This window comes from Dipodomys merriami, unplaced genomic scaffold (genome assembly GCF_024711535.1).
Source record: "Dipodomys merriami isolate MVZ:Mamm:240054 unplaced genomic scaffold, mDipMer1.0.p SCAF_17, whole genome shotgun sequence".
Lineage (NCBI taxonomy): Eukaryota > Metazoa > Chordata > Mammalia > Rodentia > Heteromyidae > Dipodomys > Dipodomys merriami.
This window is the reverse complement of record NW_027203048.1, coordinates 26774822-26788836: the sequence shown is the minus strand read 5'-3', so window position 1 is coordinate 26788836 and position 14015 is coordinate 26774822. Positions and strand designations below refer to the sequence as shown.

At 40.0% G+C, this 14015-nt stretch overlaps 1 protein-coding gene across 1 annotated transcript in view; it reads left to right on the top strand.

Moving 5' to 3' along the window:
- The window catches only part of Fshr (follicle stimulating hormone receptor), a 157801-nt gene that overhangs the window by 130753 nt on the left and 13033 nt on the right, over window positions 1-14015 (top strand). Inside the window, exons 5-8 of the mRNA XM_070025014.1 lie at window positions 1263-1334; window positions 2954-3031; window positions 6770-6838; window positions 6951-7025. Of these exons, the coding sequence (XP_069881115.1) occupies window positions 1263-1334; window positions 2954-3031; window positions 6770-6838; window positions 6951-7025 (294 nt within the window). The remainder of the gene's footprint in view (window positions 1-1262; window positions 1335-2953; window positions 3032-6769; window positions 6839-6950; window positions 7026-14015) is intronic.

The window sequence follows — 14015 nt, the reverse complement described above, 5'->3', positions numbered from 1 at the left end:
ACAGATGCAGAGAACAAGACACCAAAGTCCATTTCAGAGTCATAAACTCAACATGATACAAAACTCCTTCACAACTCATAAGAGTTCTTTAGGTGGCAAGCAATCAAGACCAACTACAGTTTAGATAAGGAAGGCATGGAAGACGAAATAGGAGTTGAGAGATAGTGGAACTTTTTTAATAACTCAGGGGTGAGGGAAATTCTAAAGAATAAAATGTCAAACAATTCTCCTGTGCCACTCACTAACCTTGGACACTACTGTCATTTAACTCAAAATTTTATCCGGATAAATCTAGGTACAAACTAGACATCACCTAACCTGGCTTTTTAGATTTCTCATTCTCTGCCTCTTCTATAATGTGATAAGAGTTGCTCATTCAGAACTCATTGAGTATTCATAAATATCCAAGCCAGAAGTGGAGCATTAATAACATGGTGTCACCTTTAACTAGTAAGAAATATTAGTCTATAGATAGTCCTTCCCCTCCACTAGATCAACAATTCTAATATATGTTCTGAAAATCTCCTAAATCAAGCCTTTGAAATTAATGAACAATCACTAGTAGCAATAGCCAACTCAATAATTCATCCTAAATTTGATTACCTTTTTCACATTCAGATTCACACTTCCTGTCCTGGATGCCCTAACCTCCCATTACCAACAGGCTCAACTTCATCCCTGGCTCTCAGGCCCTAGACAATCAGTTCTTAGGAAGGATTAATGGGAGGTCTAGAACTGTCAAGTATTAATTTATACATTGTCTCTTAGGGTGAAAGCAGCAGAAGACTTGGCTCTAACCAACTTCCTTCACTCACTTCTCAAGAGAGTTTGATTGACTCAGCTTAGATCACAAAAATAATTCAGAGTAAGAGGGCATAGAATCTTATTCCTTAACCCCAACACAACCATTCGTATTGTGGAAGGAGCAGTTCTCCAACAAGTATATTGAGGCTAGAAACAGCAGAAATTTCTGTTATGTAGTTGGAAATTACTTTTAAACATGTTAACATATCAATCTATCACAATCAAGTGTGTTTATAACTGCAAACTACCATCCTGGTGCCTGAAGTATAAACTGTTTTCCTCTACATAGTGAGCAATTTACTAGATCCTGGTTAGAACCTTAACACAGAGAATATAATCATAATCTGTGTATATTATAGCTTTTCTGGTATGTATTTCTGATAGTTCAACATTTAAAGTCTAGCCACTGCTTACATGGTGGCTTCATTTTTCCTCACTGTCACTTTGTCTCTCCCTAGGTTAATATCCAACACAGGTATTAAGCATTTGCCAGCTGTTCATAAGATTCGATCTCTCCAAAAGGTTTTACTGTAAGTTTTTCATTGAACTACATTGTGTCAGTCCGCTTTCTGTCACTATAACAAATGCCTAAGGTACAATTAATCTATACAGAGAAAAGGCTGATTTTGGTTCACTATTTATTATAAAGTGTTCAGTCTAATATTGATTAGTCTTCATTGCTTGGGGCCCACACATCAATCCAGGCATACATGGAGAAGCAAAACCTTTCACTCATGGCCAGGAAGAAAATTACAAGGAAAAAAACTCTGGGATCCCACAATCCCCTTCAAGGGCAAGACCTACAGAGACCTTCCACTTGGACTTATCTCTTAAAGTTTCTACTACTTCCAAACAGTATCGATCCAATGACCATGTATACAATACACAGGATTTGGAGGGTAATCAAGATCCAAAGTATAGCAAACAATTAATGACTCTACTCAACCACCTGGCCTTGATGCCACCTTGGCCTCTAATATGCATTATGCTGCCTAGGTCCCCTAACTGTATTGCTGTGGTTAAACCAAGATAGGAAGGCACACTGCTAAGTCCTTGGTTTTTACCTGCAGACCAGTCAATCTCAGTTTGGAGGAAGTCTATAGGTTCCTCAACAAGCATTAACAAACCAAGCTTGTGACAAAGTCACCAATCTCTCATTTTCTCACTAATTAATGCTTGATTACTACATTCCTACAACCCTACCATACTCCATCATCCTCTCCTTTTCCCTCCAGATTTTTTTACTACCCTATACATACAGAACCTATCTGACAATTCATATTAAAATGTTAGTAACATGCTGTCTTTGTCTTTTCCCAGGTTGCCTATATTTTAAAAGAGGATGAGAACAGGCAATGTACATTGGTCATTTTATTTCTAATAGTGAAATTATAAGAATATAAATAGATCCTACAGAAAAAGAACAAGAAGTTAAGTAGGAAAGGGATCTTCTAGAACTCAAATTGCTTCAAGATGTTTACTACTACTACATGTACATGTTAGATCAGACCTAATAGGAAAGTTTGATGGAAGGAATTAGGAATATAACACTTAAAAATGAGAACTCAAACTTTAACTTATGAGGAAAAAAATCAGTGATGAAATTATTCTGTAATTCAAGGAGAATAGACAAGGGGAAAAAACAGCTATCACAAGGGAAAGGAGATGGAAGGAAGAAGGCCTACTCAGGTGAATAGAGAAAATGGGTATGGGAGGTAACAGGCCAGTTTTGGTGTCTGTGTCAGAGAGAATCTTGACACAGTAACTAGCTAAGAAACCTTTCAGAGAGAGAAGGTATCACATGTCCAAAATTCCATCTTTAAGAAGAAATGACATAAGAAGAAATGGTAAGAAAGCCATTTGTTTCCCAAACCTTGGCCTCAATATCTTCTGAACAGAAAACTATATTAAAACATTATCTCAGCTATGATAAGCAGGAGAAAGTGAGGGACGGGGTAACCATGTTTAAAAAGAAATGTATGCATTACCTTACCTTTGTAATTGTAACCTCCTGTTCATCACCTATACCATAAATAAAAAAATTTTTAGTTACCTCCATTAAAATCATGTCATGTCAAGTAAACTAAGCATGGGAACATTACATGGGTAGAGCTGACATAAATGTCTAATTGTCTATACTTCCTTCTAGAGACATTCAAGATAACATAAACATTCACATGATTGAAAGAAATTCTTTCATGGGACTGAGTTTCGAAAGTGTAATTCTGTAAGTAAATGGGGAAAAGGGAGTCTAATGAGATACATTTGATTTTCCACTTACTGATCTCCTTCTTTGCTTGAGAACTTTGGTATTTCACCAACTTTCTGTTTCTTTGTTTTTCTCTCATCTTTATATCTCAAAATCACAACATGGTGTTGTGCTAATCATTTATGATTCTATGGTGTGAACCAAAGTATTTAAAATTGCTCCTTGAATGATGGTCTCCTGTGATGCAGCATCTGTTCCAAAAGACAGAATAACTTGTGCATCAATAAAGCTAGTTATTGCCTGGCAAGGCTTCTTTTGCCCAAGAATTATTTTTTAAGTCCAGAAAAGAGGCAGACTTTGGAAGTAGAACTCTCTTCCTTCATAACCATATTAAGCAGCTCCTGCTCAAGCCCATGCTGAGCATAAAATGACTTCTCGTTTTCTTTGGGGAAAAAATCACATTTTTGTAATGAATTCAAGTTACTCCCTGTGACTTCTCAACAAGATTTTATATGTACTCTGCATTGTTAATGAACAATCTTCTACTCCTTTGTGCCAGTATCCAGCCTGGTAGTTCACCTCCTCTTCAGAATGGCCAAGAAACTGGACACTGAATTTATAGGATCCATGAAAGTGAAATGTATATGGAAAGACATTGGGGGAAATAGTAATTGCAACATTACATCTGTAAGAAAAATTATCTTTTACATTTTATAAATTGTTGCACGCCTTTTGTTTTTGTGTGGTCACACGATTTCGTTTTTCTAAACAGTTGTGACTGGGTATATATATGTATATATATTTTATTATTGTCAAGGTGATGTACAGAGGGGTCACAGTTGTAATAATATGTACATTTCTTGTCAGACTTGTTACCCCTTCCCTCATTTTTCTCCTGCTTTACCACCCCCTCCACCTCCCCCACAAGTTGTACACGTCATTTCCAACATATTGTCTTATGTACATCGCTGTTGCATTGTTTCCCCTCTGTGACTATGTATAGATCATTTCTTTACTAACTCCTGTTTATGGACACTGATTTCATAGGATTTAGGTACATACTTTTCAAGAGAGGATGGTTTTCTTCAAAGACTCGACACTTTTTCACACATGTCTCTAGAGGATACATCTATACTTGTGAGGACAACAGCTATGTTTCTTACCTTGGCTGGTCCTTAATCCACAAAACCAGAAGATTCATGCAAAACACAGCTGAAGCCTCCAGTTGCTCTTAGTTCAAGTATTTCATCTTAACACAGGGTACTAGTTTCTACCAAGAGGGCCATCCAAGTGCACTCAGGGAAAAGCACAGAGCCAAAGGAGACTGAGGACCAAAAAAGTTTTCTATTCCACAGAAAATTTGAAGCCCTGTTCTACAATAGACACCTTTGTATTTCTTAGACCATCAAACAATGAAGGGTTATCAGGAACTTGGCTAGAAACTCAGGGAAATGAACAGTTAAAAAGACCATTGAGTAGAGGCCTCTTACCTCTTACCCCCCCTTTACCACAGCAAGCAGAAGAGTACAACAGCCTCCTAGAAGAATGGCTTAATTTGGAATTCATAAAATGAGGTTCTGTGTGTGGTCCCATGAAAGGCATTCCGTCCTTCCCCAGGTAGCTTCCAGCTAGCCTGCCTGCCCCTCAGTGGGTTAAAATGGCAAATCATCTATGCTTTCACTCTTCAGGAGGATGGGCTTCTGGGGAGAAAGCCATAGTCTTGACCCCAGAAATGCAACACAACTGAAGTAGATGGTGAAGTACTTGTTCTTTAGCATCTGCTCTGCTCAGATCACCATTACCATAATCACCATCACCTTCACCATCCAGATGTCAAACTGGAACTGTCTTAACAGACTCAGAGATATATGCTGGCTTCCCTTTTATTCATAGTTTCAGTGGCTCAGAGCCTCAAGGCAGGGATTCTGGGCATCTTTGGCTTTTGTATGAATAATCCCAAATTGACATAAACTAATACCATCCCCTTCTTACATGGTGGTATCTGTGGATGGAGAAACCATATAAAGACAAAGGGTTCTTTGGAAGGTGAGAATTTGTCATTCTTTTTCAAAGTTTTGCTTAATCATAGCAATAACACCTGTGTGCTCCGAAGATGAATTTTCTCATGTTCAGATAAATAGGTAGAGCCCATATGGATCCACACACTCCTTGGGGTAGACTAAAAATCAGCCAGCTAGAGTGTCCAGGACAAATTCACCCCATACACTAAGAGTGGTTTTTACATTGTAGTGATATGAACACTAACATGGAACCTAAATAAAGCAAAGTGTCACCCCTCCCTGCAAAAGCAGACTCTGAAAATAATAGTTGTACACAGTTCTCCTTAGGTTTCAAATTCAATCAAGAAATGTTGTGAATATTGTTTTATAAGAACTTATATAACGTATTCATATCCAATGAGCACCCAACCCATCAGATCTAAAATTCACTGTGGATCCTTGGGTTTGATCCCAAACACCAACACTATAGACTAGGAGAATCTACCCCAGCATCCATCACCACCCTGAGACAGGCTGACAAATACGTCTAGAGTTTAAATGTTGCTCAAAGAAACATGAAAGGTGGGAAACAGGATGGTGCATGGGCATTTCTTCACCATCGGAATCTGCTATTTGGTTGCTAATATTGTAACCGATTCACTTTATACCTCTCTGGATTGTTTTTTTTTTTCAGTCAGCTGGTTTTCAGAAGGAGTCTTTAAAAAAAAAAACATATACATTCGCTCTCCTGCGACTCTAAGCATTTTCTAACTACCCATTGCAGTCTAGGAAATAAAGTCTTGAATACACAGCTGCTTCTCTGGGTCAGCTTTTTGAGCAGTGTTATTTGTAAACCCACTGAGCCTGACAGGGAAAAGAACCTGACAGCAAAACAAGAGCAGGTGGTTAGAGGCTCCTCGGGCTAAGCTCCCTGACCTTGGATGTCTGTTTTTGTTCTCAGATTCACTCAGGAGCAGAATAATGCAGAGCTGTCCACCCAAGGTGTCCTTGGGCTCCTCTGTCCAGGCAAACCTACTCCCTGACCTTCTTAGCACAATGAACATGACTGTTCTACTCCCCTCCTCCCTCCCTCCAAGACTCCCCCATGCCCACTCACACCACCTCACCCTGCCACAGCCCACAGTCTCTGTAATTGATTTCTCTTCCTTTCTGACATAACCCAAAGCCACCTCCAATAACCAAGGCCCCATGGGTCACAGGAAATATCCAGGTTGCTTGACAACTTAATTAGATCACCTTTGGATGACAGTCAGACCTGCTGCTGTGGGTGAAAATCTTATGGCCTTAGAGAAAGGTGACATAAAACCTTCTTTCTCTGTCTTAGAAACATTTGTTCAATAATTGTATGATCTCTGCCCTTCAAGACGGAAACAATCTTCATCTGCTCCTCTCATAATGGATTTTCTGTACATGAATGATGTGATACATGAAAAGACAGGATACAGGGAGTGTGTCTTTTTAAAATTAAATTTTCATTCAGACCTTGCTTGCCATGAAGCTCATTTTTTCCTTTGAATAGATAATACATGCACATAATGTAAACTTCAAAAGTTACAAAAGGTTACACGGTGATAAATTGGGCTCCCTCCCACTCCTATCCCCAAGCTTTAAGGGTGACATTTTATTTATGTCACTAACCTTTGCTATCTGACCTTGCCCCAGTGCTTCCAATTATGAAACCCCTGTATTGTTTGTATCTGACACTATTGGTTTTTTAATGGGCCTTTTATTTCAGATGGCTGAATAAGAATGGGATTCAAGAAATACACAACTGTGCATTCAATGGAACCCAGCTAGATGAACTGTAAGTAGCCCTCACTTCTTCTTCCAGGCCATTGAGAAGGAAATGGCTCGAGCAACAGTGATATTAATGTCATTTTGTGTTTCCCTTCCTCTTTCTTCCACTCCATTCCCAGGAATCTAAGTGATAACAATAATTTGGAAGAACTGCCTAACGATGTTTTCCAGGGAGCCTCCGGACCAGTCATACTGTGAGTAACTTCCTCCATTTCTGTGCAGAAGAGCTTAGTTAGTGTAAGTTAGAAGTCAACTCTCTCCAGCTCAAAGATGCTTCTAAACTATGCTGGCAAGAAAGGTCCATTTTTATTCACGTTACCTGCAAAGATTTTTAGGAGTAATTTAAGGCTGGTTCATAATCTGACTTTCAATAAAATGGCAAGAAGAAGAAGAAAATGGCTAACATAATGAGCACTTACTAAGTGTGAAGCAGCGTTCTAAGAAGTTCAGTGTTTTCTCATTTAATTCTTACAGTACTCTTGGTAGTAGGAGGTAATACTTCTCTTTTAGAGAAGGGAAACCTGGATTCCCTGTAAGAGTTAATTAACCCACTTGAGTTTGTGCAAGTTTTGTTTTGTTTTGTTGGTTGTAAGGCTTGAACTCGGCCTGGACACTGTCCCCTGAACTCTTTTGCTCAAGGCTAATGCTCTACCACTTTGAGCCACAATGCCACTTCCAGTTCTGAGTGGTTAATTTAAGAGTCTCACATGAACTTTTCTTCCTGTGCTGGCTTCAAATTGTGATTCTCAGATCTCAACCTCATGAGTAACTAGGATTACAGGTGTGAGCCATCAGTGGCAGATATGTAAATCCAAACTGGTCTGATTTATGTACAGGACATCACTCTAGTATATGTCTCTACCTAGAAAGACAAGTTCAGTTCTATTCCCAAACTCTCAATACTCGCAGACCTCTACACATGTGATTTAACCAAGTGAGATCCCAATACACATCACCTTTGGCTCCTCTTTCCAGATTCTCTGAGATGCATTTGGTGCCTCCAGCTCTATATTAAAAACTCTCCTCCTGTTGGTACCTCTTCACTTTCATCTTTTCCAAAGATGAGCCCCTCCCTTCCTTCTCTTCACATCTATGCGACAGCTTCCCTTGAGGACTGTTCTAAGTCCCTCCTCCTCTTCAAGACCTCCTCACGACCTCAGCATTTAGAATCTTCCTTCTGTCACTCCATAGCCTTTATGACTTGGTCTGTATCCCAATTAACAAAGAGCTTTCTAAAATGTGTTTTTCTGGGCTTTTAGGAAAACCTACTAAATTTACTCAAAAAATGTACTTCAGGAAGAAGAAAAGTCTGACAGAAGGAAGAAATAAGTTACAAGGAGGAATGGTGGGCAAAGAAATAAACGTGAATATACCTAAAGATTTACTAGATGATTCTTATGTAGCCTGCTTAATTCAGGCTTTGGTAGCCATGTACTCATGCCTCTCATTTGGCAGTGAACAGATATTCCCATGTATGGCCATCTATCAAACTATAATCTACCAACATCACTTGTATTTCCATCAAATAGTGTATATTCTCTTTTAAGCTGAAAGCTATGCGTCTTAGAATTATACTCTGTATGATAGTATAGGAACTTCAGAAGTGTTTATTATTGATCATATATAGTATGTTGTGCCCATACATTAGGACTTTGTCTCTTTGAAGAAAGGAATGCGTGTTTTTCAGACAGATTTATTATCCTAACCAAATTCAAAGATTGTTCTAGAGTTCCTGGCTTGAGATTGGCAACATATGTGAAAGGACAAAGCATTGACATGATTAGAGCAGACTACCTCCATTTAAAACCAGTTCCTTTCTTATCTAAGCCTTGTTTTCCTCACCTAAAAATCGACAAAGCCAGTACCACCTATTTCTGATTACTTCCTAAAGCTTAAAAAATACATATGTGATATATATATAACATATATAAACATTTCACTCATCAAATTTTAAGTATACATCAGCCTGTGACATTTATTACGCACATTTCAAGAAACAAAAGGAATTACTCCTCCTATATTCTCATCATGGAGGAATTGAGACAAAAATGATCAAATATCCAGTTTAATACAACAGCTCATGATAGGTGCTATGAAGCACAAAGCAGGAATCTGGGTTGACAAATGCAGAGTACTGGACCAAGTATTCCAGTATACACAGCACCTCGAACTTAAGGTGTTCAATGTCTCCTGATTTTAAAAGTACCTGGGAGCCAATTAGACTAACAAAATTCTTCTAATGTTCTTTTACTATATATACAGACATATATATATATATATATATATATATATATTCATTTGTCCATTTCACTTAGCTGAAAGTCTTAAGAGCTTTAGATGTTCCTAAATAGGCACCTCTATTTGTCCATAGCAGAGTATGCAAGTGATAGGGAAGATTTTTATATGACCAGTATAGTGACAGGTACAATGCTGAATCTAAAACACCTAAAACTAAATCTAAAGCTTCTAAAACTGTTTATGTTGAACATGATCCATACTTGCTTACTACATAGCTGAAGAAAAACAAAACAGGACCCAAGAAGGGAAATGACCCATTAAAGGTTATTCCATAGCTATAAGAGAAAGACATTAGACCAGAAGCTAGCTCTTCTGCCTCATATTCCCATGTATTCCCATCATATCATAATTGCATGAATATATCTACTCAATAATCTAAAAGTTATTCAGAAGGCCTTTTGTAGCTGGTAACAAATCAACATTAATAACAGCCTCTTAGCCTAAGAATTTAAATCCAGTGATTTTTAAACAAAGCTCAGAGGAACATCTCCTAAGGTTATATAAGTAGGTGCTAAACCAGGCACAAACAACCTAGCCCTTAAGATGAACAGACAGCTTCCTTGGCACTGCCTACAGAGAGGTCCACCACCTACTGGGCACTGTAGCTGCATCCAGTTCTTTCCTGAAGCTTAAGTTCATCAAAGAGGACCCAAGGTGCAGCTGGCCAGATCTTGATGTCCAGTAGTGGTTATGGGAACAAAATGCAAACAAACACATGCTGCTCAGTGCTTCTGGGAGTTGAAAGAGCTACAGGTGCTTCTGTAACCATTGATGGTTTTGAGGTCACCTACAATGTTTCTCCAAAGATCTGCAAAGACATCATGGGAAAAATGACCCATCTGGCCATCAGCATCACCAGTGCCACCACCCAGCTGTGCAGCAAAGACAATGAATAGACAACTTATGTACACACTTTATTTGTGCGCATTCCTGTAATCCCAAATATTCAGGGGGCAAAGATAAGATCATAGCTCAAAACAGGTTCAGATAAAAACATGAGTACATCTCAGAAAAAACAAACTAAAAACAGAAGTACTAGGGCTATGGTTCAAGTGCTAGAGCACTTACTTAGCAAGTATAAATCCTCAGTTCAAACCCCAATAAAGCCCAAAGAGAATGTGAACACAAAATACAAATTGCTAGTCAGACGTCAGGAATACAGGCAAAAGAGGGATGTCACTGGCAGATGAAGGTCTGCAGAGTCTTTAAGTTATAGACCCTATCTTTCCATGCCCATTACATCAGAAACACATAAATCCAGAACTTTACGTGAATAAAATTTGCAGAAAATCTAATGGAATGAAGAAGCACTTCTCCTGAAGTAGAGAGGAATAGTGCATTCCTATGTCTTTTTTTTATCTCAATGCATGAGGATATATGTGCAAGATCCTGGCCAGGAGCCCAGCCTATAATTGTTAGTTTCCTTCTCCTCCCTTCAGGGACAAGTTGATCACTTTAATATCAAGCCTCCCCTTCTGGGGCTTTCAGGTTAGTCCAAATTGTCCTTCAAGCCTCTCTGCCTGCTAGCCTAGGATGCAAACTAATAAATAGCCTACTTCAGTTCCCATTTCCAAAACCTGCTACCCCACTGCATCTACAGTTGGCTTGAGGGCCACTTAGGTTGGTGTGAAAAGGCCCAGCTCACTTCAGGTACCATGAGCAGATGGGATAGAGTAAGAAGGCACAGGGGTGTGTGTAGCCTGCCTCTGCCCACAGCAGATGCTGCTCACGCTAGTGCTGCGAGCTTGTCTTCGATCACATGCCTTTCCCCAAATGACCCTGATAGCAACACTCAAATAGAGGAGCTTTACTGAAAAGTACTCTCGGAGTCTATGAGGAATGCTTGACAGGAACAGAATCTGGCTGAGAGGAAAATTGAACTGCAATGTATTTGCAGCAGAGGGCTCAGCAACCCCATGGGGAGCTCAGGAATTAGGATGGTTTGCAGAGCTGAACTGGATTAAGGCAAGAGGCCATACTTCTTCATAAACAGTCAGTGGGTACAGTCTGTCCCCTGGGAGGGAGCTGTGTTCCAAACTCAAATCACACAGCAACATCACCCGGAAACTTTAGAGGACTAATTTTCATCCCAAGAGTTCCTAACTCAGATCAAGGTTGGAGCTTGAGAACTGGCATGTCTGGCAACCAGCAGCTGATGCTGCTGGTCCAGAAAGCACTCTGAGAATCCCTGTTCTAGAAGCAAGGCTGAGAATTTGGAAGCCTGGCCCAGTCTCCAAACTACCATTTCTACAAGCTGAGCTATGAAATCTTCCAACACACAGGCTCAGGCTTTGTCCCTCCACCCCCCAGTGAATCTATCCCAGAGATTCTACACACGCTACAGGGAGACCACCCAAACTGGCCGATAGTCCCTTTCCTGAAGGCAAAATGTCCAGCTGAGAAATGAACAAGGAGCTGAATTCCTGGAAGTCCAAAACTAAGCTGTGTTTCCAAAGAGAAATCAGTGCAAGAAGCCAGGGGCCTGCAGACAAGCTCCCTCACATTTCAAAGGAGCAGCGTCTTTGCATCCCCTCCATGAGCCTTGACCTTGATCAGCAACAGCCATCTCAGTTTTCACCTGATATTCTGAACTCACTCAAGCTGCTTTTTTTAAGCAATCAAGCAATTGCTGTTTTCTTGGGAAACAGTTTCCTGTGGGGAAAATTTAATGCATTGCTTTTGCAGGCTGGAGCCAGTACAATCATATTCTGATGGTTTATCAAATTGATTTGGCTATAGCTCAGATTCATTTGATAGTTCAGATTCAAACACTGAGTTATTTGTATAAGAATGATTCTCTTCCATTACCAGTGTACCCACAGTCCTATAGATAGTAAATTGCCTTTTTATCCCGCCTGGGATCATGAAAGAAAGGTCTTCTAGCCATCTGTCAATGTAGTATACACCAGAAATGTGCTCTCACTTATGGAAATGATTGACCTGTAATAACATCTTTGCTGGGGAAAAAAGAAATTGTTCAAATCAAATTTGTGGCAGTGGCTATAACATACTTTATTAAATGGGGCACAGAGCGCTGTTTAACTCCTGCCTCTCCTGACTTGCTGTCATTACTGACTGCTGTATCTCTTGCTACTCTGTAGCTCAACACCAAGAATCCTAATAATGCTGAAACAAGTTAGGATTACTAAATCTCTTCAGGGCTAACCATCAGCTCCTAGTGTTTCTGTTGGGTACATTTTAAAATATAAATTCTCGGGGCTGGGAAGGTGGCTCAGTGGTAGAGTGCTTGCCTTGAATGCCTGAGGCCCTGGGTTCAATTCTTCAGCACCGCATAAGCAGAAAAAGCCAGAAGTGGCACTGTGGCTCAAGTGGTAGAGCGCTAGCCTTGAGCTGAAGAGCTGAGAGACAGTGCCCAGGCCCAAAGTACAGGCCCCATGACCGGATCCAAATATATATATAAATTCTCAAAAACACTTATTGCTAAATATAGCATGTTTTGAAATGCTAACCAAAGTGGTATTTTTTTTGGATTTTGTCTTAAACTTTTAGCTAGGATTTATTTTAGTAAGACAAGGCTAAGGTTGGGAAGAAATAAAAAAAGAGAAAAACATTTCCTGTTCTCCATGCAAAAAATTAGAGTTACAGCTTCCCAGAGTGATATCTTTAAATAGTTGTACAAAGGGGTTTCAACTCAGCACATCAACTGGTGAGTAGAATACATCTTGAACAATATCAACCCTCCCATCCCCCCCCATCTATCCTGATCCCCACCTATCCCCTCAGATTTCCTGGCTTCATTTTCATATGTGTACATTGAATATCATGATTGTATTCAAAGTGATGTTTTTAAGTGAAAGACTGCAGTTTGGTAGACCCAAACAGGCTAAAGTATAAGAATTAAAAACACACAAATCACATAGTTACCTCATCCAGCCCACCAATTTCAGGAACAAGAGCAGTCATGAGTAGTCTCAGCTCTTCACTGAGGATACTGGCCTTGCAAGGCATGCATTTAGTAGGTGTTGACTGAGCTCTTATTAGGTGGCTGGTACTAGGCTACATGCAGGATATCGGCTTAAAACAAAACAGCGCCTACCCTAAAGCATCAGGTGGAAAATATAGCCCACTAACCACTCCCTGTACAATATCCACCATGGGCATTTTCAAAGTAGACTACAGGAAAACAGAGCAAATCCTGTCATCTTCTGTTCCAGAGTTCAGGTGACAGTGTGGTGAGCAGAGTCTATCATCCCAGCCCGAGTTTCTGCCAAAGCCGCCCTACCTACCTACAATTGGTTTTCTGTCCAATCCATTTAGCAAGTTTGCTTTTTGTTTTTTGTGGGTTTTTTTGTTCGGTCGTGGGGCTTGAACTCTGGGCTTGGGCACTGTCCCTGCGCTCCTCAGCTCAAGGCAAGCACTCTACCTCTTGAACCACAATGCCACTTGCGGTTTTCTAGTTGTTTATTGGAGATAAGCATCTCACAGACTTTCCTGCCTAGGATGGCTTTGAACTTCAGTCCTCAGATCTCAGCCTCCTGAGAAGCTAGGATTACAGGCGTGAGCTACCTGCACCCAGCTTCAATTAGCAAGTATTTTTTTGAGCATCTGCTGTGTGCTGGTCTCAACATTCTCATGACTAATCTTACTAAAATACAGACTCTCATTCTTCTGTTCATGCCAATTCTCAACATTTCTGCCTGGCTTTCAAGGTTCAGTGATTGAATTTCATCCCACAGTCTCCTGTACTTCTCAATCTATGATTTCCCAGAATGCCATATTATTGGATTACCCTCACAGTGCTATGCTGGTGTTCTGGGTTTCTCTCCATGCTCACCTTGTCACTCCACTACTCACTGCACTAGCAGGTTTCTTCAAAGACAGAAGCCATATGATAGGCATGTATGTAGATAAAGGAGACGTATTAG